Source organism: Brienomyrus brachyistius, chromosome 13, assembly GCF_023856365.1.
Source record: "Brienomyrus brachyistius isolate T26 chromosome 13, BBRACH_0.4, whole genome shotgun sequence".
In the NCBI taxonomy this organism is placed as follows: domain Eukaryota; kingdom Metazoa; phylum Chordata; class Actinopteri; order Osteoglossiformes; family Mormyridae; genus Brienomyrus; species Brienomyrus brachyistius.
The window spans coordinates 26488074-26515895 of NC_064545.1; the positions used below are offsets into that span (position 1 = coordinate 26488074).

Sequence of the window (27822 nt, forward strand, 5' to 3'; positions counted from 1 at the left end):
ATTTTCCTTTTCATTCTTAAAGTCCCTGCAGAATACGGACAGACGGTAATTTCAGACCCCGAATCAGTTGAATCATTTAGTTTATAATGTTCCACGGGGCGGACAAAGGTAAATAAATCCGATCTGGAATCAGTTTGTGAAGACACAGACACGCCACAGGAGCTTTGGGCACTGTCTCACGTTGATGACGTCAGGAAATGGCCGCTCTCACTGTGTAGTGCGGGTTTAATGTTCTCTCCGGTAAAATACAATAACAATAATCTAATATTTATTATAGTTTTTCAGACACGGACAGGAGAGCCTGAGTAGTTCTAAGATCGTGGCTCTGTCTTCAAAGACGCTCAGGTTGGAAAGGTAAAAGTGAAATGTGTAGCTAGCCACCTGATTTCTATTACGAGTATTTTGCCGTTTTAGGAGGTAACTACTAGCTGCGTATTGTTAACGAGGAGGGAAGCGTGGCTCCTAGCGCCACACGAAGGCCGGGGAACGGCGTTTTTTCTAAGTGCAATGTATCGTTTAACCTCTCAATGTAAGTTAATTTCATGTTTGAGTGGATGTGGCGCTTGCAGAAGGCAGCTACCGGGCCGCGCTTGTACCTTCGCTGCAAGGACGGTGTGTGGGCCTGCAGCTGCTAGCCGGCTCGTCGTGCGCCAGCTAACCAGCTAGCGGTGTACCAGGTTACTTGGCGCCGGGGTATGGCCTTCCGAGCCGGGGCCAAAGGAAAGTGTGAAGGTAGCGTTAGTGTTTCAGCTGGGAAGGTGCAGTCTGACGAGGTTGTGGTTTCACCTTAAGCGCGGCTGAACTTAGCCGGCTAGTTAGCTTACGGCTTAGTTCATTTTAATTACATAATATATAATTTAACATGGTTTAAAGGAATGTAAGCGAAAAGCACACTCTAATGAGTAATTATTAGTACATTTCTGGTGCAAATTGATTAATAAAAACTTATTAACTGTAAAACAAAAGTTATTTATTTATGCCACTATTCGTTTGTTAGAATTAGTAGTCGTAATACGGTTCTAGATTAATATATTGCATTTCTTTTGGGATTTTGTAGTCAATTTTCTGTGCCTGTTTATGACATGGATTTTTTTTTTAGTTTTCGCTGGAATGGTAGGGACCCCCATATTGCAACACTCGGGGTAACGCTGCCAAAAGACACTGTGCTCGACTGCTGCAATCAGTTGTCGGTTATTCATACGTCTGTAATTTATTAGCTTTCCCATGCTGCATATAAATGTTAACCCAAATTTAGCGAAGGAGTTAGGGTTCTTAAGGTTACACCACGTTAAGTATAATGCTTAGACTTAAATACTTGGGTTCTGTATTTCTAAGAACAGATGTTTCTTTTGATTTTTATTTCTGCCTTGTTTATTGTTTGCATTTCTATGCAAAATAAGGCTACGATGTAGAATTTTATTTTCTTTTGCATTTCACTATTATGTTTCCAGTTTATGTTATGCTTGGGGCTTGTCTGTTAAAATGCCGTGTCTCTTGCCGTGTTCTTTGCAGAATAACCTCTGATGGATACTCCTGAAAGTCCCACACAGTCCCCACAATCCCTTGCGGAGGAAGAGAAGGAGATCTCCGATAGCGATATTTTGAATGACTCCGATCAAGATGGTGATGAGGACGAGGGAGGGAGGGACTCCGATTTGGGTGACCTGGAGGAGGATCTGGAGGAAGGAGCCCAGGAACAAGTGTCTGAGCAGGAGGAGGAGTACGAGGAGCATGGTGGAGAAGATGGGGAGGAGAACATTTTAGAACAGGAAGAACAGAGAGGAGCTGATGAGGAAGACGATGAAGAGGAGGACATGATTGGCCAGCGTCCCGGTTATCTAGATTCTGAGGCAGATTATGAGAAGCCACTGACTGCAGCTGAAGAGGACGAGGATGAGGAGGAGACAGCAGTCACTCACCAGGAGGAAGATGATGAGGACGAGGATGGAATGAAGGTGATGGGTACGACCTCGGCGAGGGTGCTGGGAGACAGGCGGGAGGAGGAGGTAAGGCGCATGGTGAGTGACATGAAGGACGAGTCATCGTCTGTGTCGAGAGAGCTGGACGAGCACGAGTTGGACTATGACGAGGAGGTTCCCGAGGAGCAGAGCGCACCCCCGCCCGAGGATGAGGAGGCAGAGAAAGGGGCAGGGGAGGAGGGAGAGGAGGAAGAGGATGATGAAGAGGATGACAGGAGGAAGAAGAAGAAGGAGAAGATCGCTATCATGGCTCCCCAGAAGGACTCGCAGCCGAGGAATCCCGAGGAGCCCAAGGCACCAGAGAGAAGCCGACGTGAGCTCCTCCGCGAGAAGAAGAAGGATGAAGACGACGGCGAGATCGACGAGGGAGAGATCGATGTGAGTATGGAGTTGCTCAGTCTTGACCGTGTGCTTTAGACCTTTGCATCAAAGTTACTCAATGTTCTCCTGCAGCCCAGTGCATGCTGCCTCTTCCTAACCACAAGCAAGACTTCACATTCTGGCATCATTTCACTTTAACCTGTAACCCCATGCTGTTTGTACTGCCTTTGAATTTACCGTATATTATATATATATATATATATATATATATATATATATATATATATATATATATATATATATATATATATATATATATAAATTGTAGTCTTTAGTCTTGGCTGTAAATGCAGCTCGATTTGGTATTTATTTCTATTTATTTCTTTGTTTTAAATATCTTGCCTTAGAAAGGCTTTAATTCTGCAAATTGTCAGACTTTTTGCCAGTTAATTAAATTCTGGTGTAGATGGTTATCATAGTTTTTGCCTTGCTGTACTTCCAGATAACAGCTGTTTTTTTGCATATATCCAGGGGCTGTGGCAATAACACCATCGTGCTCTTACCAGGCTTGGCGAAAGTGTTTAAAAATATCATATTATCATTTAAGTAAGTTTTTGTTAAAAATTGAAGGAGTTAGGTACTTTCTCTGAACCTACCTATTTTTGCTGTGCAGTCTAGCATGACCGTGAAGCTCGTTAAACCAGTGATCATTGCAAATTGCGTGTAATTTTAATAACAGATTAAGGTAATGCTTTAGATGTTCCGATCTGTCAGTGTTGCTCATAAATATCTAGAGAGTAATTGCTGTCAGCTGCTCTTTACCTGCCGGTAGTCAGTCACACGCACGCACCCACCCACGCTCACTACTTTGACTTCTGTTTCTGCTCCACCTGAGATTGCCCTCTGGTTGCCCACTGTGATTAACTGTTAGGCGGCAGATCTCAGTCATTTTGGATTTGTATAACTGAACAACTCTGTCAGAGTTGATGTCAAATATTTTTCCTCGTTCGGTCAGGAGACACTTCACTGAATGCAGACAAGTTTGCTAGGAGTAATGCTACGTTCACTGTCTCACAAAATGCCCCATCTTAATCCCATTTAAATAGCCTTTGGTGGTTTTATCTCTTCCCTTTTCCAACCTTGCGATTATACGGCTGTTGTACTTTCTTGTCCAGTAATCTGCTTTGTAATGCATGCTTCCTTCCTGGTCATCACGGGGATGTTAGTGGTGCAGAATTTCGTGCATCTCTGGTGTACGATTAATGCAGTTATCGTTCCTTTGGTCGTGCTGTGAGGGAAGAGCGTGCCGCGTTTCTTCCCCATACTTTATGTGCCCGCTGTACTGAAATATGCACCCCAGTGTGGAGGTTTTCTGCTCACGAGCCTTGTTCATTTAACCCTTATAATAAAAAGGTGCAACTGCTTAAATGCACCCTCCGCTTTTCAAGGCTTATGAGTGATATACAGCTTCTTACTTGACAAATCAAACAAACTGTGTAAATGGATGTTGTTCTGCTTGTGGCGGTCTTTCCCTTTTTGCTCCGCCCCCAATGAATATAATGTTTGTATTTATTTTTTGTGGTATAAGCATTATAATTCCAGGTGCTTTGGTGCAGCTGCCACCCATCTCTGGGACCAGCACTGGAAATTGAAATTGAATCGAATTTGGCAAATTTGTCCTGGGTTACTCCCTGTCTTACACCCATAGCTTTCTGGATAGGCTCCTCCCCTATGACCCAGAAAATGGTTGGATGGATTGACCGGCGAATGAAATGCAGTACTTCTGTTGGTAATGTTTCTCCGTGGCAGCCTGCCAGGCCAAAATCTTTGCCGCCACGGCAGAAAACTTCTATCCAACCAATCATCTAATCCAACGCCTTGGAGACTCCCTCAGGAAGCCCCCCCCCCCCCCCCCCCCCCCTGCACGCATTACGGAATTCAGCTGCTCAGTGGCACTAATAGGCTGTATTTCATTGTCATTTAGCAGTCACTTTTATAAAGCTGTGATAAAATGAGCGTATTCAGGTATCTTCCAAGGAAAAGAAAAACAGATGAAGTAGGTAAGCAGAGCAGGCATTGAGTTAGGTTGGGGGGGGCAGAGATGCAGCTCCCCCCTCCCTCTCTTATACCCCATACACACTGAAACCTGCTTAAATGTCGCTGTTTTACCATTATGGTGTTGTGTGGCAATGGGAGCAAAACGGTAAAGTCTACCCGTTAATCTATCCCCTGATGACCTAGTAACATTAACGGTAACCTTGTGGTAACCTAAACAGGTTCTGTATGTGAAATGTGGTCAGACACTGGAAAAGACTCACTTCCCACAACAAACCCGCCAAGTTAGACTGAGTCACATAAACAGGGTGTGTGCCGTGCTGTTAGACTGTGTGCAGTGCAGTCAGCGTTATTCACATACACAGTTGACTGACTGCACTGCACACAGTTGTGTGCAGTGAAGTTAGGCTGGTTCACATACACAGTTAGGCTGTGTGCAGTGCAGTCAGGCCGGTTCACATACACAGTTAGGCTGTGTGCAGTGCAGTCAGGCCGGTTCACATACACAGTTAGGCTGTGTGCAGTGCAGTCAGGCCGGTTCACATACACAGTTAGGCTGTGTGCAGTGCAGTCAGGCCGGTTCACATACACAGTTAGGCTGTGTGCAGTGCAGTCAGGCCGGTTCACATACACAGTTAGGCTGTGTGCAGTGCAGTCAGGCCGGTTCACATACACAGTTAGGCTGTGTGCAGTGCAGTCAGCCCGGTTCACATACACAGTTAGGCTGTGTGCAGTGCAGTCAGCCCGGTTCACATACACAGTTAGGCTGTGTGCAGTGCAGTCAGCCCGGTTCACATACACAGTTAGGCTGTGTGCAGTGCAGTCAGCGTTGCTGAGTGAAACACTGCAGACGGGCAAACTGCTGCTGAGTACTTTATTTAGTAATTGCTAAAAAAAAAAAGGTTAATCATTTCTCAGTAACAGTTAACTATTTTAATTCATATAATTGTTTATTTACCATCATAGACAGAGAGAGAACATTTCATCACAAAAAATTATAAGAATAAACATTTGTGCCGCAATGATGTTGGTATCTGCATTTTTTTTTTCAGTAGTTCCAAACCCCCCCCAGACCTCTTGATTCGCAGAAATGCTGAAATTCCCTGTGCCAGTGGGGTTGATTGGCAGCTGTGTGATGAGTTCTTCCAGCTCCCTGTGCTTTTTCTATGCTGACTTCTCAGTAAAGCTGAAGGATGCATGATATATGATTTCATTTCACTGTACTTCGAGCTGAGATGTAAATAGCTGATGCCCTGCGAAATATCACTTTGGAGCCTACTGGGGCAGCTGTGTCTAAAGACTGTGTTGTGCCTGTCTGTCACACCACCCTGTTAATTGATGCTCACTGTGGAACTCCCGATTTCTGACCAAAACGAGACGGGGTAACTTGGCATGTGCATTGGCATCTAAACGCTCGTATGTTCCCTGCAGGATGACGATCTGGAAGAGGGGGAGGTGAAGGACCCTATGGATAGGAAGATCCGGCCCCGTCCGATCTGCAGGTTCTTCATGAAAGGTAGGATGTCCTTTTGGTGCGTGGAAGGATGCACCAGTTTGGGCTGCAGATTTGCAACATACTGCACTTTTCCACTGTCGCCAAGGACCAAGTCATTCCCGAGTTGTACCACCAAAGGACAGTTTTCTATTGTAAATCATGTGAGCCGTACCTGAGCCATACCTGCGCTGACGAAAGCCTGTATTCCATGTTTAATTCATTATTAGTAGTAGGACTGAATGATTTATCGATTTCAAATAAACAGTGCAAATCGCAAAGGCTGCTGTTTAGGATATGCATTATACAGCACGTCTGAACCGCGACTTAAATCTGTAGTGACGATAATTTTACAAATTCATGCTGCGCTCCATGCTGTACCAGTCATGCTCACCGATCAGTGGTGGCCCAAGGCCACAAAGAGCGAAAAACGTGAGACCCAAGGAGAACGTTACATTTGCAGTGCAAAAACGTACTTATTCAACTGCAGAGCTTTCACTGAATTACCTATATATTTCATTGTCAGAGATTGTTTACAGAAAGCTCCTGTTGTCAATAGAACCACCGTGACCCTCCTTTAAAATGCAGTGTGAGCCAATGTGTAGCGCCTCTGGGGTCGTAATGCAGTGTGAGCCAGTGTGTAGCGCCTCTGGGGTCGTAACGCAGTGTCAGCCAATGTGCAGTGCCTCTGGGGTCATAACGCAGTGTCAGCCAGTGTGTAGTGCCTCTGGAACTGGGGGTTTAGGGCCTTATTCAGGGGCCCAATGTGGGCACCTGTCTGCAAAAAGGGAATCAACTCCATATTCATGCCTATGGATTTAGACTGGGATATCATAAAAGTTCCAGTGGGTGTAACGGCCAGGTCTCCTAATACTTTTGTCCGTGCAGTACAGTCCTGTTATAATGGACTTTAAGGGATCTAGCAAAACAGTTTGTTTTATCCAGAGTTTGCTGTATGCCCAGCAAACAACTTTACCTGACTGTTGGAAGTACATATGGCCTATAAGTGGTTATGCTTGTACAGTACAGTAGTAACCTCCATTCCTCTAGCTGCGAGCGTCGTCTGCTGACGCACAATGTGTCTGGTGATGGACAGCCACACGGACCAATCAGTGTTGCCTGCTGTTACGCCTTGCCTATTTATAGAGTGTGACTATTAATGATCCTGACTAGGTATCTGCGCTGGATATCACCGGCACGCCACGCGTCTTGTAGGTGGAGCCTGCATGTCTGTTATAGCCGAACAAAACTACAGCTAAAAGCGGCCCTGGGGACTAAATTTTGTCTCTTACAAGTGAAATTCCATTATATGCAAGTCCGCTATATCCGATGCGTTTTCTGCATGTTCTTAAAGGCGCACGGCCGGGACCAGCAGACCTCATCCGTTATAAACGATATTCCGTTATAAACGAGTCCACTATATAACGGGATTTTACTGTATAGTGTATGCTTGTTATAGATAGATGACTTAAAGAATTATATGAAAAGATTAGGAAAAAAACAGGGAAGCTTGCGATAATCTTTATCATTCCACTTGCCTGATTCGAATTCTCTCTTTATATTGTCTTCTGAATAAATGCTCTGATTGTATAATGTTTTCTGTCGATTTTGCTGACCTGGGGGGCTCACCTGGGCCCACTGGAACAAGCAAGCGGCATTATCTATCACAGTGTTTCCCAGTCCGGTCCTCGGAAACCCACAGACAGTCCACGTACCTTTGGAAGTTGGGAAGGAGCAAAAATGTGAACTGTCTGGCAGGGAGCTGGAAGGGAGCAAAAATGTGAACTGTCTGGCCGATAGCTGGGAGGGAGCAAAAATGTGGGTCAGTGAGAAGTCATGTTGGATGCATGATAACTAGGGAACCAAGCAAACACATCGGTTATCCTATTTGGGCATCAGTATTGAAAAGCGGAATATACTAATATGGAAGTGTAAAGGACTGGTTGTGCCCATCAATTTGGCTCCCCTAACAGTCATTGACTCCGTGCTAGACAACTGTGCAGACTGTCTTCTCATATAGAAGCCCTGCTAGCTGCTGCTGTTTAATGAATAGGCCTGCAAGACGGCTCCTGAGCTACTGGTTGTTGTTGTTGTTGTTGTTGTAAGCCAGCTAGCTCCTGAGTTCTGAAGCCTTTCAGACCACAACCCCAAAACAACAGTACCGGAGATTCGGGGCCCTCATTTTGAGTGACATTGGGAGTTTTTTCATGTCCTGGAAATCATCTTGCGTTTTTTACTTCTCAAATTGCAAACCATCACAAAGTCTTTAATTTTTTTCACAGCATGTATTTTTCGATTGAAGAGAGTAGTGTAAACGTCGAACCCTCAGTACCTGTCTTTGTGTGGGCTGTGTTCAGGGAAAACATTTGGACCCACATCTCACGTGGTGCCTGGCTGGAGTCTGACTCATGCTAATGCCCTCTGCACGCTCCTTTTGCATCATCCTGCTCTCACTCCAATTTGGAGGTTTTATCGGGGGACTTGAACCCTGGTCACCAATTGCTTATGGCCCCTTATATACATGCATCTGAATATTTATGTTTACGTGTAATGAAAGAAGAATGTTTGACTGGCTGTCTCCAGCATACAGGTACTCTACTGTGTTCCGATGTTGTTCTTTACGTTTCTTTGGTAATAAACATGGAAATGAACCACAGCAATCGTCTGGCAAATGGAGATGTTCTTTTTAACCGAAAATGGACTATTTTGCTGAAAGTGCACCGTGCTGAAGCGCACTGCATTTGCTCGCGTTTATAGAGTGCCTAGTTTGAAGGACACTGTGTGCCCATCTAAAATTGTGTGAAAAGTATGTCAGCCATCAAACATGCAATTATCAGGGAGCTCCCTGGGCTGCGGAGGGCGGCGGGTCAGGCCCTCGCTGCTTTGCTGCACTCCACGGCCCGTGGTTCATTACCGACTCGCCCAAACCAAGCACCAAGCCCCCTGAAACCAGTCTGCCGTCGATGCAGTCATCGCTTCATGGTTCTTTAATCAAATTATATTCGTTTGAGAGAGGGTGCTCAAGGCATGTCGGCTCGGAGTGGTGGACCCCGATAAGCAGTGGAGGATGGATGGATGTTAGTTTGAAATATTATTTGAATTTGGCTGAAATGAGCATAGAATACATAGAATACATGCATCACTTAAGGAATTTGTATAAGCTTTAATGAGCTGTTACATGTACAGTCATGTGCCCCATAACAGCATTTCGGTCAGTGACAGACCGCATATATACGACGGTGGTCCCATAAGATTACAGTGGATCCGAAAATTTCATATCGCATAATGACATCGTAGCCATCATAACGTCATAGTGCAACACATTGTTTGTATGTTTGGTGATGCTAGTGTAAACAAAGCTACTACGCTATACTTGATACGTAAACCAGTAACACAGTTTACTATACTGTACTTTATGTTACTGGACCGTACTGTACCATATAGCCTAGGTGAGCAGTGAGCTGTTCAGTTTAGTACACTTTGTGATGCCTGTGCAAGGACGAAATCCCCTGGCAATGCATTTACCTGTCGTGACGTATCCTCATCGGTAAACAAAGCATGACCGAATTTGTGCTAGTAAACTCTGTTCCCTTGATCATTTGCACAGATTTAATAAATAACAGGTTATTGAACATATAACAGGTTATTGAACATGTAACAGGTCAGTCCTATTGCTTGATTGTTCAAGGGTTCAAGGCTGCTTATTTATTAAATGTGATGATCTGTACTGTGTGTTAAAGGGGCAAAACAAGATGTGGAAACATCTGGTCACTTTTCAGTGTTAGTAAATATATATTAGTCATTTCAACTGAACTGGAGAATGAAATCATGTCTTAATGTAATCGGTTGAAGGTGGTCTTAATTAATCTTAAGTTCTTTCAGTCAGCAGATCAGGCAGGCTAGTTGAGCGGCTGCGGTATTAACAATTTCTGCTGTTGCACTTACTGGCTGGCAAAAGCCTGTAATTCAATCCTGTGAGGGGGCCCTTCTGCTATGCGTTTTGGTCACGTTAAGAAGTAGGCATAATTGAAAATAATGTCTCATTGTAGGCGGCAGTAAACACCACCGTAACCATTTTAATGTTATTCCACAAGGCAAAAGAACAGAGAATCCATGGAAGTGGATGGATTGTAGCTCTGGAGGTGCCGATTATGAGTCTTGTACAGAACAGCGCCCCCTAATGGCGCCCATAGACTTGCGCTTAAGTGCCATTCTTATCTGCAATGACTGTAGCTAGAGGTCTGCACCCCAGCCTGAGCCCAATGGGCCCCGAGAAAATATTTCTGGCTGGGTATTGGTCAGTTTTTTAAAAACGTTTTTACAGTTATTCTGTTCTATGTTGTCATTGTTGCCTGTATCCAGCAGGGGGAGCCATTATACTGCATCCGCTCTATACTGTAGTGGGAATTATTTTTCCCCCCCCCGCGCTTTGACAGGCATCACCTGAAGTTTTCTGTAAAAAAAAATTATGAACAAGTTTTTGCCCACGTCTTTGGTAGACCGTTAAATTGGAGGCGTATGTCACCTGTGTAGAGACATGGGTGAGAATTTACGACGGGCCCTGATTTACGCCCTCAGGGTTTTGGCACCTGTGTGTGTGTTTTTAACGTCTCACTCTTTTCGCAGGTAACTGCACCTGGGGCATGAACTGCAGATTTATCCACCCGGGAGTGAATGACAAGGGCAACTACTCTCTCATCGCCAAGCCGGACCCCTTCTCACCCAACGGGGGGCCCCCAGGAGGCCCCCACCCCCTCATGCCCGCCAACCCCTGGGTAGGCAGTCTGCCCAGCCACCCCTCCCTGTCCCTCCGTTTTTGGACGCATTTCAACATATGGATGTTATTTTGTTTGCATGAGTGTTATTGCGTGTTCCCACCTCCAGGGGGGTCCCGCTCTTGAAGAATTGCCGCCACCACCATTGCCAGCCGAGCCTCCGGTAGAGAGTGCCTGGGAGAGGGGGCTCCGACACGCCAAGGAGGTACACCCCCAGCACCCCACCCCTTCCGGCACAGTTCAGCCATCTGCCCCCTAGTGGCTGACTGTGTAATTTTCTATCTTGCTTTTTTTATGTAACGCGTACACATCAGTGCTCAGTTGACAACGTTACGCACAGAAGTTTCTGTCTTTATACATCTGTACCACGGGGCATTTCAGTCACGCAGTTTGCGGTAATTGGTTCAAAACTACGACAGCAGAACGCCTCCTGCAGGTTAAACCGAGAACCATCTGAGTTGCCATTAGAGACACTCTTCTAGTATCCTGAAAAGAGGCTTTAAGGCAGCCTTGGGACTACCTTAGTGTTCCAGACAAAGGAAGGCCTCGCACCTAAGGACTGACACTCCTCCCCCCCCCATCCCCCCAGGTGCTGAAAAAGGCCACAATACGCAAAGAGCAGGAGCCTGATTTCGAGGAGAAGCGCTTCAACGTGACCATCGGCGAGGATGAGCGGGAGTTTGACAAAGAGAATGAGTTCTTCAGGGAGCGCAGCTACCACATCACCAGAGAGATCAGGGAGCCGGGGTGAGTGTGTCCGCTGCTACCCAGTCCCGCCCCATTTGGCTCCTCTCCCTTTCAGCTCCTCTTTGGCTCCTTAGCTGATGCTGTTACCTGAAGCCTCTAGCATATTTTAGTATTTATACAGCTGGACGCTTTGGGCTGTTACTGGCTGAACTGCTTCACTTGAGACTCGAACCAGCAGCCTTCCGGTTCTGCGATTCTGTCACCGCTGTGGGACGGCCGCCGCTGTTTTGCTGATGGTGTCTGTTTCCTCTCTCCCCCCTTCAGAGACGTGGAGTTCAGGGAGCCAGGCTATGGGTAAGCACACTGACCCTCCACCCGTCCCCCAGAACTTATCCCTCACAGATGTTGACATTTCCTCTCTGCCCGCTCCACAGCAGTGACCCTTACACGGACTCCTATTACGACTATGAGATGGAGACATTCTGGAGAGGAGGGCAGTACGAGAACTTCAGGGTCCACTATACGGAGACGCCGCTGCCCTACCACTACAACGTGAGGGTGTAGCCCGCCCTACCCCACTTACCGCATGCAGACACTTACACACTCGCACAGTCGCACATGCACACTTTTACTTGCAGGCTCTATCCTTGATAATCCCAGACAGTCATGTGAATACAGACCCTTGGCTCATTTCAAGATTCAAGATTTTGTTAAGATTAGATTGTGCATAATTAGGCATGTCTAGGCGTGGAAGTCCAGGTCCTGCCCGCCATGGGGCAGAAGCTGTTCCTGATCCTCTGCTGTGGCCCTCAGGCTGCTTGTGCATTTAGCTGATGAATCCCTGCAGTCGTCAATGATCATTTATGCGTATATATGAACAGTTGGGATTGGTCGTCATTGTCCATGTGACATGCACGACTAGACCTCCTATTGGTCTCTCCTCTTATTCACAATCTGCCTCCCGTTAACCATAACCTACCCCCGTGTCCGCGCGTCTCCCGTAGGAGCGCGAGTGGGAGCGCGACCCGCGGGAGCGACAGCGGGAGCGGGACAGGGAGCGGGAGCGGGACCACCGGGAGCGTGAGCGCCGGCAGCGGGAGAGGGAGCGCGAGAGGGAGCGCGAGCGTGAGAAGGAGCGCCAGCGGAGGAAGGAGGAGTGGGAGAGGGACCGCATGAAGCGCGATGAGAAGGAGCGGCCACCGGCGCGGGAGCGCCCCCCTCGGGAGCCGCGCGACAAGAAGGAGGACAAGGAGAAGCCTAAGGCCCGCTCGCCCGTCGCCCCACCACCCAGGTGAGGGGCTGCAGTTCATGCTGGGAAGGATGCCAATACAGAGGGTCCCAGGTTTTCATGAGGGTCTGAAGTTCCCCCTGAAATGTAGAGACGCATGGTGTCTCCTGCATAGTAAGAGGTGTGTTTAATCTCAGTGGGAGCAGCATATACATACAGTCCCCCCCCCCCCCCCCACTTGACCCCCTGAGTAAGACATTTAGGAGTTGCTGTAGGGTGGCTGTGCTTTCTCAGTTCTATATCGCTTTGGATATCCGCCTCTGTTAAGTAAGTTACATGTGAATCGTATTTTTTTACGATTATTTTCTATGTGGCCGTAATTCCTGCTTATGGGGCACTAGATTTTGAGAGTTTAACTGAGGATGGGTTGGGTTAACGCCCACTAGTTTTGAGCCCGATGCCTAAACACTGGTCACACGACCAGCCGGACCCAGATGACGTTCTGGTGGCCAGGTTGGGGGGATATAAATTAGCAGAGTGTGGTTGATCAGAAGCTTTGCGATGGTAAAAGAGGAGCCCGGTGTTCCCGATATTCCCCTCTTGGGTGCTTGGGATACATTTGGGATCATCTCAAGCATGTGCCCAGCTGGAGAGCAGGAAGGTTTGGGTCACATGACAGGAGGCATGTAAGGCCGAGTATAATTTGCATGACCCTGATGACCGCCACATCCCGCACTGCCTCCTTTGTTTCCTCGTCTGTACCATCGTGGAAGTGAGTAGTGACTTAATTATTTTTTTTTTTGTTTTTCCAGCAGGTAGTCAGTCACTGACCTTCCATGAACTTCCTTAGCAGCACAGGCTAGCTCTCTGGGGGCGTGTTTAGTGGCAGGGACCGTCACTGGATTAATTTGGTGCATGACGACAGCGTCCTTCGTTTAGAGGAAGTTCAACCGCGCTGCTTGTATGAAAACAAAAGTAAAATAAATTCCCTGGGAAAGCCACAAGACGAATTTCTCTCAGCTGTTCCTGATCAGGACTTGGGCCGTTGGAGGTGGCATGGGTACTGAGCAGCGTGCAGCGGGACCAGGGAGTGAAATCAGCCCCGGTTTGTTGTTTTTAGCGCTATGGGGAACTGGAAAGTGGCCCTTGTACCCAAGCCTGAGGTCTCCGTAGTGGAATGCTGGTCGATACTGAGCCAGCGAGTTGGTACGGGGGAGGTCAGGATACTAAAGTATCTGTGATCCCAGGTATCCTAGCCTAGAAGCTGCCTGTGTAAAGGCTGATTTGAGGAATTGAGATGCACGTAGTTTATTCGGCCGGGATTACTCTTAGCAAGGGAGTCTCGGTATGCAAATTGAAAGGTGATTTGATTGGCTGATTCGGGAGGATAAGAAGCAGGTGGGATTTCCTCAAATTACTAGAGAGAGCGGAGATAAAACAAATCCCATCCGGGTGTTAACGTCATAGGTAGTGCATGTAGAAAAAAAATAACAGGTCCTCATTTTTAGTTGATCTATCCCTTTAACATCCTAATCAGATGCAATAAAAAACAAAGCTAATTTCTTTCCCCCAGCCATACTGTGGCTACTCGGTACAGCTCTGAACCTACTGAAGCCGGTTGTGAGACGTTTACATGGAGACTCGGTACCCATTAAGTGTCTCTTTTTGGTGGGTAAGTGCGGTTTACTCAAGCCTTGCCTTTATAGATATGGTCTTATTTCCAAGATCACAATTTGTACTGAGCTAGTATTACTGAGAGAGACCCGTGTTCACTGTAGAAGGTCATTTTTACTGTGGCAGATTCGGACTGGATTCAAGTTACAGACCTTGTGGGTAATTGTTTCAATTACATTGCATCTCCATGTAAAACTCATCCTGTCTGAATAGGCAAATAGGGTTAAAGTTCAGGACCCACATTCCTTGGTCAGTATGTCAATACCACAACCAGATTGGCAGAGACATGCATCGGCGTGTTTGTTTGTTTGTCTGTCTATTTATTTGTTTGCCACGTTCTCTACGTCCCACTAAAAATGGCCTTGAAAATTCCACCCACTTTCACCCCCGGAACAGAGTGAGATGCGATTGCGTAACCTGCCCAGGGGCACGGCATTGTCTGAATGCCGCGCGTCGTTTGCAGGGCAAATACTCCATGCGGCATGTGCCGAGAGGTGATAATCAGTGGATCGCTGGTCTTACGGGCGGCGGGGGGGGGGGGGGGGGTCATGGCATCCCAGGGAGGCCCGGCGTGTTTACATGCGTGAGGTAAAGCCTAAAAATGTGAATAGACCAGTGCGGCTGTGCCGACCAAAACTGCTTATCTAGGCTAAACGATGTAACGACAATGCTGAAACTGCTGGAATGTCAGTTTATCTTTTTTCATTCACTTATTTGTGCTGATTCCCTTTTCTTAAATATTAGTTACTTAGTAGAGCATGAAGGGAGGTTCCTGCTCTCTGTCCGTGGGTGGCTGCTGAGAGTTTCATCCTTAGTCCAAAATAACACACAGTCCAGTGAATCAGGGAGCTTTAAACTGTCAGTGGTGTGTCACTATGTGTCCTGTCCTGGGTGTCCCCTGCCACTCACACAGTTGTCACGCTCACCAGGCCCGTGTGGATAAGGTTCATGTCAGGATGGCATTTAAAAAAAAAAAGTCAGCATTTCTGTAATTTTTTTTAATTATTGAGAAATAATAGGGCCTTAGCACTTGTAATATTCTACAAATGATGTTTGTGTCTCACGAAAGACCAAAATGCTTATACAGCTGTAAGCAGAATGTTCTAGATGAATAACATAAATAAGAGCGTTTGCTGTCTTAGGCTACGTCCACACAGGCGTTTTCACGTTGTTTCCGAAAGTGTTTCCATACACACTGAAATGAGCAAAAAATGTGTATGACATGACCGTTAGAAGGCCCTGGGTGTGCGGGCATTGGCGCGGTGTCCGCGGGGGGGTTAAAGAAAATCTTACTCTTAAAATCGACTTCAACTAATTGAGGCCTTGAAATGCCTTAAGTCTTACATTTAAGTTTACTAGGTCTTAATTTTTTCAAGGTCGTAATCATATTTGAGTCTGATGCTACAAATATTTCATGTAAGTTTAACTCGTACGGGGTGCATGACCAAAGTAATTTTAGCTGATTTAGGCAAATTACTGAATTTTCAGTGCAGTAAGTCCCCGGGTTAGAATGTTGGATAACTTATGAACAGACGGCCATAAAACCTGCTATATTGAACATTTGAGTTTAAATACAATGGTTTCTTATAATCCAGACACTTCTTACTAACCAAGGCCTAATACTGATACCTGTTCACTTGCTTTTTCAAGAGTTTAAAGATGTTTCCCACACAATGTCTCAGTTTATTCCAGACACAAGAATATTAACAGATTGTATAACTATCACGAACATTCTGATGCTGTTGTGCCAGGAACATAAATCATTTGGAAGTCCTCTTTGCGTTGCTGTTTCTTGCCTTGACTTGTCTGGGAAAAAGTAATTAAATTGTCTTGTGTTCAATGCAATATGGCTCTACTGGAATGCAGCCTGTAAGTTACTACTTTTGAGACTAATGGAAAGATTCTATGGTTTCGGTGGTTGTCAATGTTACCACATGAATAGCCCTTCTGATATGCAAGACTTTTGACACAGATTTCTCACCATGTCTCTCTCTAGTACAGTACCATATGTACTTTAAAAATGATTACTCTCATGTACTCTTATGTACTAGTGTATTTGCAACTGTTTCTTTGGTGTTTTCTAGGCATAGAAAGGTGAAAATGCACAATGTACAGCCGTGGCTAAACGTTTTGGGAATGACAGAAATGCTGCCTCAGTTTTCAGGGTGGCATTTTCCATATACTCCAGAGTGTTATAAAGAGTGATCAGAAGAATTGCGATTAATTGCTTCTTTGCCACGAAAATGAAGTTAATCCCAAAAAACCCACTTTCATTGCATCTCAGTCCAGCCACAAAAGGACCTGCTGACGACATTTCAGTGATTCTCTCGTTAACACAGGTGAGAGTGTGTGACGAGGACAAGGCTGGAAATCGCTCTGTCATGCTGATTGAGTTAGAATAGCAGACTGGATGCTTTAAAGGGAGGGTGGTGCTTGAAGTCATTGTTCTTCCTTTGTTTACCATGGTTACCTGCAAGGAAACGTGTGCTGTCATCATTGCTTTGCACAAAAAGGGCTTCACAGGCATGGATATTGATGCTAATAAGATTGCACCTAAATCAACCATTTATTGGCTCATCGAGAAACTCCAAGGAGGGAGGTTCAGTTGTCGTGAAAGTGGCTTCAAGAAGGTCTAGCAAGCGCCTGGACGTCTCCTAAAGTTGATTAACCTGCAGGATCGGGGCACCACCAGTGCAGAGCTTGGTCAGCAGGCAGGTGTGAGTGCATCTGCACGCACAGTGAGATGAAGACTTTTGGAGGATGGCCTGGTGTCAAGAAGGGCAGCAAAGAAGCTGCTTCTCTCCAAGACAGACTGATATTCTACAAAAGGTACAAGGATTGGACTGCCAAGGACTGGGGTAAAGTCATTTTCTCTGATGAATCCCCTTTCCGATTGTTTGGGTCATCTGGAAAAAAGATTTTCCAGAGAAGAGAAGGTGAGCGCTACCATCAGTCCTGTGTTAGGCCAACAGTAAAGCATCCTGAGACCATTCATGTGTGGGGCTGCTTCTCAGCCAAGGGAAGGGGCTCACTCACAGTTTTGCCTTAGAAAACAAACAAAGAATGGTACCAAAACATCTTCAGAGAGCAACTTCTCCCAACCATCCAAGAACAGTTTGTTGATGAATGATGCCTTTTCCAGCAGGATGGAGCATCGCGCCATAAGGCAAAGGTGACAACTAAGTGGCTCGGGAACAAAGCATCGACATTTTGGGTCCATGGTCAGGAAACTCCCCAGACCTTAATCCCATTGAGAACTTGTGGTCAATCCTCAAGAAGCGGGTGGACAAACAAAAACCCACAAATTCTAACAAACTCCAAGCATTGATTATGCAGGAATGGGCTGCCATCAGTCAGGATTTTGCCCAGAAGTTGATTGACAGCAGCCAGGGTGAATTGCAGAGGTCTTCAAAAAGAAGGGCCAACACTGCAAATATTGAGTCTGAATAAATTTAATGTAATTGTCGGTAAAAGCCGTTGTCACTTATGGAATGCTTGTAATTATACTTCAGCATATCATAGAAACATCTGACAAAAAGATCTACAAAACTGAAGCAGCAAACTTTGTGAAAACCAGTACTTGTCATTCTCAAAACTTTTGGCCATGACTGTATAGTAAGTCAATTATAAATATATATGTTGCCGTAGATTTAGCCTGCGAGCCTGTTCTGCTCCAAGCAGGGGCCTGTATCATGAAGCAGGATTTCTTGTTTAGCCGAGTAACTTGTCAGATATGAGGTAGTTTGGGTTAAGTGTAAGTACAGAAAGAGAGAGTCCATTTGAACTTGGGTGCCTTAAATCCAAGAAGTTATCCAGCTAGGCAACAAATTGGGCTCTGTTACACAAGTCCTTGATCCAGAGGTTATATTTCAGTCTCGTGGATCACAAACAGTGCTTGGACCAATCAAAGAGAAGCCATCTGCACATTACCTGAAATAAAAAATGGGCTTTGCCAAACATGGCTTGTCCGTGAGAATCCTGTGACAGTGTTAAATTTAACTATATATTCGATATTTAGTCTTCGGGCTGAAAGATCTCTCACCAAGCAAGCCCGGCAGTTTTTAATCAAAGACCATTGATGTGCCCAGGCAAAGATGCTCGCCGAAGTTATCTCTGCTGTAAAGAGACATTTTGAGTTAATAGCAGTTCTTGTTCATCTCTTGGTTTTTCAGATTACAGGTGGGTTTTATTTAATATTTCAACCATCCCACCTCTGGAACCTGAGTTCGAGTCTACGCCAGGGTTAAGGGCCTTATACTCACCCGCACATGGGCTGAGGCCGGTGGCCTTATACTCACAGGTACAGGGGCTGAGGCCGGTGGCCTTATACTCACAGGCACAGGGGCTGAGGCCGGTGGCCTTATACTCACCCGCACAGGGGCTGAGCCCACTGAGCCACGCTGGCCCCCCACAGACGCAATGCTACGTCTGCGCCACTATAGCTAATGCCGATTGAACCTTTTGTCTTCTCAGGCTAAGCAGTGGAATGACTGTAGCTATCCAAACTGTAACTTAACCATTCTAGCATGTTCATTCCTAATTGCAATACCTTCTCACCTGATGTTTAAAGACGTTAAAGACAGAGACAGGGAGTGCATGTTTCAGTTTATTTCAAGCACAAGAATATTAACAGATCGTATAACTATCACTGTCAGATTCTCTTGACTGTCCTCTTTGTTCCTCGCCGTGGGACTCTTCCTTGACCGTTCTGGGAAAATGTAAGGAAATTGTCTTGCGTTCAGTGCGATGCCTGGGGCTCTACTGGAATGCGACCTCCCCAGTCTGCAAGTTGCTGCTGCAGCCTGTCGCGAAGTGCTTGATGCTAAATAGCGTAAAGTGACAGGCAGCCTGAACCGATACCTCCGCAGCATTGCATTTTTCTCCTTTCGCCTGTTATGCGGGCTTGATTACAGAAGTATGAACAGCCCCATATCCGGATTACATGTGCAGAGAAGTATGCCCAGACCTGCGCTTTGCAAGCACAAGTACAGGAATTAGTTTTCTCATCCTATGAGGAACACACACACACACGCAGTGCCAGTCAATTATTTTGACACACCCACCCATAGAAAGGTTTACTTGTACTATTGCCTGCATATTACAATGATTATAAAGACATCAAGCCTACAAAATTACACACGGAAGTACATACTGGCCAAAAAAGTATTAAGCAAAAAAAAAAGAAATTAATTTAGCTGGGGGGGGTGAACATTCAGGGACGCTCCTCTATAGATAGTGACTCGGAAGGTTGCTGGTTCAAATCCCGTGGTTGGCAGAGTGATGCCACCATTGGGCCCCTGAGCAAGGCCCTTATCCCCAATTGCTCCAGGGACTGGCTGACCCTACTTTCCCCTCTACAACCTGTTTCTTGAGGTGGCCTCCTGGGATGCGTTTCCAGGTATCTTGAAGGAATTCCCAACGGTTGCAGAGCTCTCATTGGTCGCTTTTCCTTCACACTCCGGTCAGACTCCTCCAAGACTGTTTCTACTGTGCTTAGGTCAGGTGGCCAGGTCATGTGTATCACTCTCCTTTGTAGGAGACGCGGCATGACCGTACTGACTGATACTGTATAACGGTGGGAGCAAAGCTTGAGGCTGGAGCACGGGGCCATTTAGCCAGTGACCCTGAAGGGCTTTTCGGGGTGAAGGACCGTGCTCAGTTACTCACCAGTGATATGATCACCTTGTTGTTCTTCTATAATGCTGCCGGTTTCCTGATAAGGGAGATACATGTTCAGGATGTTAAGATCACACATATTTGTGCTTAGCGCCAGTCAAAAACGCGTTTAAATCTGCTGATGCGTTATGTCCAGTAAACACTGTTTCCATCCTATATATATGCTTCCTGGGTTACGATGGGGTTATTTTCCGATAAACCCATTGTAACGCCAAAAATACCGTAAGGTGAAAATGAATTTTAATGCAGTAAACCTAACCTAATGAACATCATAGCCTAGCCTACCTTATACATGCTTAGAACACTTGCATTAGCCTACAGTTGGGCAAAATCATTAACTCAAAGCCTATTTCATAATAACATTGAATACGTCATGTAATTTATTCGATGATCGTACCCATCGTAAAGTCGAAATGTTGAAACAAGGACCATCGTAACGTGGGTCCTGCTCACCACTTGAACGGCATATGGAAATGGAGGTTTGTCTGCTTACTCCCTGACGCCTGGTCCATTGGTCACAGATAGTCAGGTTCAGGCTGACAATTGGAAGGATACGGTGTTTCGCTGTCTGTGCCGAGTGGCCTTTTCTCTCCCATAAGCACTGAACGGGCCTGCGGCCACGCTGCAGTGTCCTCGACACTTTAAAAAAGGCACGAACGGATTTGCGGCGTTAGGAAATCAGGGGTAGAAGTTACCAGGCGAATCGGCTGATAACTTTGCGTGGCGCGATGTTGCAGATGGCGCCGGCTGACCAATGAATGAGTGACGTTTGTTGGCCGCGTGAGGAGTTTTGAATTCGATGTCGCAGAAAGTAACGTAGTGCTGATAAGTAAGCAGTGAAATGTGAAACATTTCTGAGAAACGATTTAAATAGGGAATGACTTGGAGAGATGCTGGAGAGTAATATCAATAATTATTGATTATGTCTGTGTTTTTGTTGGGTCTTGTTCAGTCTGAGTGGGTTGGGGATCCTGGCAGGAAAGTGCTGAAACGCATCCCCTCTTAGCAGGCCGATGGAGCCCCCACCCAAAAAGGAGCTGGGCCCCCTGCTGAAGAGGCCCGATGAATGGAAGGATCCCTGGCGGCGGTCCAAGTCGCCTCGGAGACGCGTGGGCATGACCATGTCCCCCCTGCACCGGCGGCACCGGCCCTCTGGCTCCTCGGTCTCCCTCTCCAACTCCTCCAGGTACCAGGAGGCCCAGCCCGGCTCCGATTGCGCGAGATCCATCCGCTCCTTGCCGGTGCACCTTTCTGAGCCTTTCTCTCCTCCTCTGTATGCATTCGCAGGTCCTCGTCGCGCTCTTCGTCCTACACTGGATCTGGCTCCTCCCGGTCACGCTCCCGCTCCTCCTCATTCACCTCCTACTCCAGCCACTCCTCCCAGCACAGCTCTTTGTCTCGGAGTCGGTCCAGGTGAGGTACTTCTGAAGCGGGCCTTGTGATCCGGCCGGCCCTCCGCGGTGAAGCGATGTGGGATCCGGACAGATTTTGGAGTCTTAAACTGTGCTGCTGTTTTCACCTGGCTGTAGATCGAGGTCCTTCTCGTCCTCCCAGTCTCCATCTCCCAGCCGCGCTGCCCAGAGGAATGCCGCCAAGGCTAAAGTGGAGCCAGTTCCTGCGCCCGTCAAAGGGTGTGACACAGCGTACCCGTGGGGATGTGCATGTAGCTCACACACACACACGCACGCACGCACGCACACACACACACACACACACACACACACACACAGGGGACGAGTACACGCGTGTGTACATGAACACGGGCCCAAACACCAAAGGGGTGAGTGTAACAGTGTGGAATGTGCTTTCCTCCTCTCTGAACCCCCTTAACTCTGCCGTGCTGCCCCCACGCAGGGAGAAGGCCCCCGCCAAGAAACCACCCACCCCCCCGCCACCCCAACCGGGCCTTCTGGGAAAACCCCTCAGGCCTGCCATAGAGGGGGCCAAGCCCCCAAATCCCCGGGTGAATCCCCGGGAGGGGGCCAAGCCCATCAACCCACGGGAAACTGGCAAGCTGGCCGTGCCGCGGGAGGGACGCAGGAAGGAGAGGCAGCAGCACAACCCCCCTCGGAGGTAGCCCCGCCCCCGCCCCCCCCACAAGCACTTGGCATTTCGGCCTGCCTGGGGAAATCCCCATCTCTCTCATCATAGTTTTGGTTTTTTCCAAGTTTAATATCCTTGTCTGTTCCAATCAACAGGTTTATGCCTAATAATCTGTTATATGCGTGATAAGCCGTCGTGATTGGCTGCGGCAGAGGTACCTTTGGCGATTAATATGTTCAGACTCGCTAATCCTGAAGGGCCACTCCAGCGGAAAGTGCTGGGAGCGTCTCGACACGGATGCTCGTTCCGGCATTATTTGGGTTTTCTCTAATAGTAGGATGAGGTGTCGGTGATTCCCGCGTGTGTCTGCAGCGAGAAGGTACTCGGTGGTCGCGCCCTCATTTGTATATTTCCAAAGGAGCTTGTTTACCTGTGCTGGGGGGAGGGGGGGTAACCCTCGCGGAGCGCTGTCCCGCCCATAAAGCAGCTCTGTGTGCCAGCACATTTACATGTGCCATTGCGACACCGGGCATTCCAGCCGCGTGGATTTCGGACAATGGAGTCCACTCAGGTCCTCGCTGGGGGCGTATGGCCCAAAGCATGCAGGGAAAAGGGGCTGTCTGACGCATCTCCGATAACGTGAGCGAGTGGGATGTCACAGAGAGAGTATCACGTGCATGGTTTCCCGTTCTGCGGCGAAAGCGCGGGCAGATTTATGGCGAGCGGAGCGTAAAATAACCACACTCAATATGAGCACATGATTAGACGGTGAGCGTCATGGAAAAGCCCACGGAAAAGTTACCCTGCCAAGGCCAGGGTGTCGTGTTGTCATCGCACACGTGGCGGCAGCCAGAGGGAGGTGGGAGCGCTTCATGTGCGTGTCGCTCCGCAGCAGAGAGCGCCATCGCCGCCGGCACCAGGAAGTGCTCCCCCCTCCGCGGTTTATTCATTCCCAATTTGATAATTTTAATTCCGTTCTTTCGAATCTGCTGGAAGCTGCTGGGGCGTTGAGATGTTTGGTGGTCTTTTAAGGCTCTGTGTCCCAGCGTATTGCATGGAGTCGGGCGGTCCGGCCCCCCGCTTGATGACACTAACGTCTCCCCCCCCCAGGCGGACGATGAGCGGCAGTGCCAGTGGCAGCGCATCCAGCTACTCGGCCTCCAGCTCTCGGTCCCGCTCCCCATCGGGCTCGCACACGCACTCCTCCTCCCCCTCTCTGTCTCACTCCCGGTCCGGATCCCGTAAGTCCAGGTAAGACCGGGATGATCTCGCACCCAATGGGACGCTCTTCCCTGAACAGGCGCGTCGTCTGCGCTCTGCTCCAGCGATCCTCTTCCCTTTTGGACACAACGCTCAGATTGTGTGAATGTCAATCCCGTACTTTCCTTAATTGGGGCTTTTTCTCAGCTTTCCCGGGGAATTCAGGGCTTGTTGCATTCAGCGTTTTCGCTCATCATCTCCTAAGAGTTACCATATCCACACGTACTCGCTGTCCTTCCCGGAACGGGACAAACAACGAGAGCCGGTCTCTGAGGCTTTTCAGAGTATTTTAACAAATGTTAAACTGTCTCCCCACCACCCTCTCCATGCCCTTCTCTGCTGCTGCGACCCGCTGGTGGCCTTCGCAGAAAGTCCAGGTACCTCACTGTGGCTCTCATTTGCTGTCGTCTGCTTTCGTTTGCGGTTTTGCTCTACCTGCACTTTTAGTTTCGCTCAGTTCTGTTCGAATAGCAGAAGTAACTTGCATCCCTCTGGCTTTTCCTCTTTCCGCCCCGCATGTTCGCCCCCCCCCCCCCCCCGCCCCACAGGTCCCTGACTGTCAGCAGCGTCTCCTCCGTCTCCTCGGCCTCATCCAGCAGCAGCTCGGTCCGCAGCGCCGACTCTGATGACATGTACGCTGACCTGGCCAGCCCGGTTTCATCGGCCAGCTCTCGCTCGCCCACGCCCGCCAAGGCGCGCAAGGAGAAGGGCCCCCCGCGGGACAAGGGCCCCAACAGAGATCGAGGTACACCCCCCCCTCCACCTCAGCCGACCTGTTAGGGCCCACTGCAGCTTCAGAATGGCCGTAACGGCGATCTGTGCACCTGTGCTGCGCAGGCCCCAGCTGGAAGATGATTGGCCCTCCGTGTGGCCTCTCCCCTGTCACTCACTGATTCACAACAGATGATTCGCTAATGCTGGCCAATCTGGTATGAATTACAGCCCCTCTTATGTCCCCTCAATAATTGAATTGCTTTGTGATCTGGACTGGCCCACAGGAAAGCCGATGAAAAAGGAAGACCCCTTCAAAGAAGATCGAAGGAAGCCGGACCCCCTGGTTCCCGGACCCAGGCTGCCCCCCTTATCCTCCTCGCAGAAGTCCGGCCCTGGTGGGAAGGCCCACCAGCCGCACGCGCCCCCCATGGCCCCCCCCGGAGCATACGGCTCCCATAAGGACATCAAGCTGACTCTACTCAACAAGGTGATCGCAAGTTTGCTTAGACGCGCATTTAAGGATGCGGGTCCGGTTTATATGCGACTCTCAAGGCCAGAAGCCGACTCACGAACGCTATGCACTACGTCGCACACCCCCTCGTCTGAGAGGGCTTCCAGAACGGGGAGTGAACATCTCTCATACTGGCTCTCCAGCCCTCAGATGTGTTAACAGAATCCTCTACAGCGAGCAGAGTGCTCTGTGGGCGACTGACTCCGGATTGAAAATGTTTCAGATTCTCCCAATTCTTATCAGCCATCTAAGCGTGACCAAAAGCTCTTTTCTGGCATTGAGTTATTTCTCTCATTTATTGTAGCAGCAGACTGACAGGGGTAACAGGAAGCGATACCTGCCTTCGGACAAGGACCGGCCGACGTCGCCGTTCTCCAAGAGGATAGCTCTGTCACCAGAGAGGGGTGAGCGCCTGTCTGCCGCCGCCGCCCCCCCTTCCTCATGTCCAGCCAACTGGAGCTGCCGCACTGAGCTGGCAGCTGGCCTCGAGCGCGCGGCATTCACACCTGTGTTCTCGCACCCCCTCCCAATCCCCCCCCCCCCCCGTCAGTGAACCAGAGATTGAACATCGCAGCTTCCCCATGATCCACACTGATGCCCTTGACATGCTGGTTTCTGGGAATCCTGAAAGTTTTAAGGCCAAAAAATGAGTGAAAATCTTTAATTCTGGGACGTTTCCGAAAGACTGAAAGAGTATTCATGTCTATAAGGCTGAATATCACTTGATTATATCACGATTTCTATCATTTGAGTTCTATGGATTTGTGTTCCATGCGTTTTGTCACCTCTGCTCTGCCCTGGGTCCTCTCTTACTTGGCATACTGCTTACTGCCGAGATGGGAAGCTGGCCAGGGCAGGGAGAAAAATACAAATCAGAAGAGAAGAACGAAATTCCGGTTTGCACCCACCCCTTTAAGGTCTCGTTACCCAGGAAATAGCGTGGCTCATTTGCGTGAAGCGGGCTCCCCGCGAGAAGCTGCGATTCTGCACACCGTCTCCTGCTGTACTCTGTCACACGTGTACATGCATGTGCACGCACGCACAATGGATTTGCGACGGAATCACTGGATGGATTGACCCCGTCACTCAAGATAAACCACAGACTTCGTACGTTACACTGCTCACTACGAAGCATTTTCCTCTTCGGAACTTCACGCAGCGATCGTATCACTGCAGAAGACATTGCCGGGGTGGTCATGCTCATATATCTTCCGGCGCAGTGATACGATTGGTGTGTGGAGTTCGGTAGAAGAAATTAGTTCCTATGTTAATCCACAGACATGGTAGTGAGCAGTTTATCTTGAGTAACTGGGTCATGGGTTCTGGTAAGAGACATTGCCCTTGAATTATTCAAATGTATTTTTTGGTGCTTTTATCACCACAAAAAAGTGCCGTTTACTCCCATGGTATTCGAGAGAAGCCTTTCATGTCTACACCTGATATCTCCAAAACGAGGCGTCTCCCAGCAGAACCACCTAGATAGGTAGCAGTAAAGGCCATCTAAAATATATCTTTTTCCAGTTTTGGAGTGATCTGCCCCTTTAACAAGCCATGCAACCGGCCCAAATGTTGTGTTTGGGGAAATATGAGTTTATTAGCAATAAAAATTGGTCTCTTCATTAGTAATTCATTTCATACCTTCATTACAAAGGATGTATATGTTGGTTCCCTCATTTCATCTGTCTTCCTCTTCTACCAGGTCGTGACAGGAGAATGCTGGGAAGGCCTCCTCTGTCTCCAAGACTGGACCGGTCCCGTGGCCAGGGCCCCCGACCCATGCCCCCCCAGGCAGAGAGGTGAGCACTCCACCCCCTTCTGCCGCGCCCAGACACATCGAGTGCATCAAGGGACTTCCATAGAGGGAAGACCGCGTATGGTGTCGATTACAGTGTGAATTTCGCTACACGCACTCGGTTGGTCATCGTCTGCAGAGGACCGATGGTACCAGTAAACCACCAGACCTGGTGGTTCTAGCATCTATGAAACGGCCTCCTTCCTGGAACGTTCACACACTGCACTGCGTAGCGTTCACCGAGACTGAAGCAATAAACAAAGAAGTGGTCAGAAGAGAGTGGCGAACATTCCATAAGTACGATAATAACAGTTCAGCGCAGCTGTGGTGTGAGGAAATATCGTAGCTTGCAGAGCCCATCTGCCCTTAAATTTAGATTTGAAAATGAAAGTTGGCCATACATGGTACCACGTTGCTGTCCCTAATTGGTGCGTGAGTGCATGTGTCGACGAGTGTGCAGTTAATTAGCCGCAGTCATATTATATTAAGGTGGGATTCCCCGACAAATTCCCAGCATGGAGAACTGAAAGCGGTGTGTGTGTGTGTGTGTGTGTTCTTTCAGCAGGAAGCGCCCTTTGACCCCACCGCCCAAATCCTCCGGTAAAGGCCTAGGGGTGTCCTCGGGAAAGCCCCCCGCTGCCGGCTCTGGCGGGCCGCCCCCGCCCAAGTCGGGCAAACCCAGCAGCACACTGTCCCGTCGAGAGGAGCTGCTGAAGCAGTTGAAGGCGGTTGAGGATGCCATCGCCCGCAAGAGAGCCAAGATCCCCGGGAAGTAGGGGTGCTGTGGGCATTCCCTACCCGCCTAGGGATTATACCACCCTGTCCCAACACTGGCCTTGGCCCTGGGACCTGTGACTGTTGTCCCAGGAATCTGAAGGCCTTTGTCCCAGGATATTACGGCCTCCCAAACATTTTTTTTGTAGTTTGCCCTCAGAGAGAGGCCTTGAAGATTTTATAAACAGCAAATAGAAGAGGCAGGACAAGGCTGCTCCTTGCCTCTTGTCGGGTTCCAAGCAAACAAAAGATGGCCCCTTTAATAAGATTCCGCTCTTGTTTGTTATTTTTCTATTTTGTCTATTGGACTGTGAACGTGGCGTTCCGTACGTACGTTGAGTCGGCGGTTCCGGAAACTTCAGCCCAAACTAGTTTTCTGCAAGATGATCCCGTGTCAGCAGCAGGTTCTGGAGAAACGGCAAACGATCCCCTTTTCTGGACCCTTTTGTTGGCGAAGGTCCCTTTTTAAACCAATAAATTGTTCTCTCCTAGTTCCGTGCATTTAGTGTTTTTCTGCGATGTTCATTTTCTTACCGTATAAGATTATAGCAAATGTGATAAGCATCGCTTTCTTAAAGTGTACAATTATAGAGGAGATAATGACTGTGATGTGAAGTATCACCCCCCCCACCCCGCCCCCACACCCTTTTTTTTTAAAAAGGAAAAAAAAAAAAAACTTTATTTGCCATAACTCTTCCTGAGTAACGATGAATCTCGATTGTGTCTGTCCCACATTTTTAGTTGAGTGTGAGAGGTTGTCATTGGGATATGAAGAGGAGATAGGGCTTGTCTTGCTTTTGTGACATGAAAAGCAACTAAATAAACTATTTTGATAAAGAGA

At 48.1% G+C, this 27822-nt stretch overlaps 1 protein-coding gene across 7 annotated transcripts; it reads left to right on the plus strand.

The window, feature by feature from the left end:
* Positions 1–116: 116 nt before the first annotated feature.
* On the plus strand, positions 117–27822 carry zc3h18 (zinc finger CCCH-type containing 18). 7 transcript variants are annotated; one of them, XM_048972738.1, is made up of 20 exons: positions 117–240; positions 1513–2357; positions 5787–5871; positions 10474–10622; positions 10732–10827; positions 11212–11369; positions 11634–11663; positions 11744–11861; positions 12314–12600; positions 20897–21073; positions 21175–21300; positions 21417–21518; positions 21742–21960; positions 23041–23181; positions 23559–23567; positions 23739–23935; positions 24189–24391; positions 24720–24819; positions 26115–26211; positions 26770–27822. In XM_048972738.1, exons 2-20 carry the CDS (start codon positions 1524–1526, stop codon positions 26981–26983), a joined length of 3342 nt encoding a protein of 1113 aa, XP_048828695.1. In that variant the 5' UTR covers positions 117–240; positions 1513–1523; the 3' UTR covers positions 26984–27822. The 7 variants fall into 7 exon arrangements, with proteins under 7 accessions (XP_048828695.1, XP_048828693.1, XP_048828692.1 ...); XM_048972736.1 differs by having other exon boundaries at positions 165–354; positions 20894–21073; positions 26773–27822; XM_048972735.1 differs by having other exon boundaries at positions 165–354.

What these genes read in the sequence shown, in the direction of transcription:
- zc3h18 (XM_048972738.1), top strand. Translation starts at nt 1,524, where the DNA reads ATGGATACTCCTGAAAGTCCCACACAGTCCCCACAATCCCTTGCGGAG. An exon ending in TTCAGGGAGCCAGGCTATGG is followed by an intron (nt 11,664 to 11,743) that starts GTAAGCACACTG and finishes CCCGCTCCACAG; the next exon opens with CAGTGACCCTTACACGGACT. An exon ending in AGCTGACTCTACTCAACAAG is followed by an intron (nt 24,392 to 24,719) that starts GTGATCGCAAGT and finishes CATTTATTGTAG; the next exon opens with CAGCAGACTGACAGGGGTAA.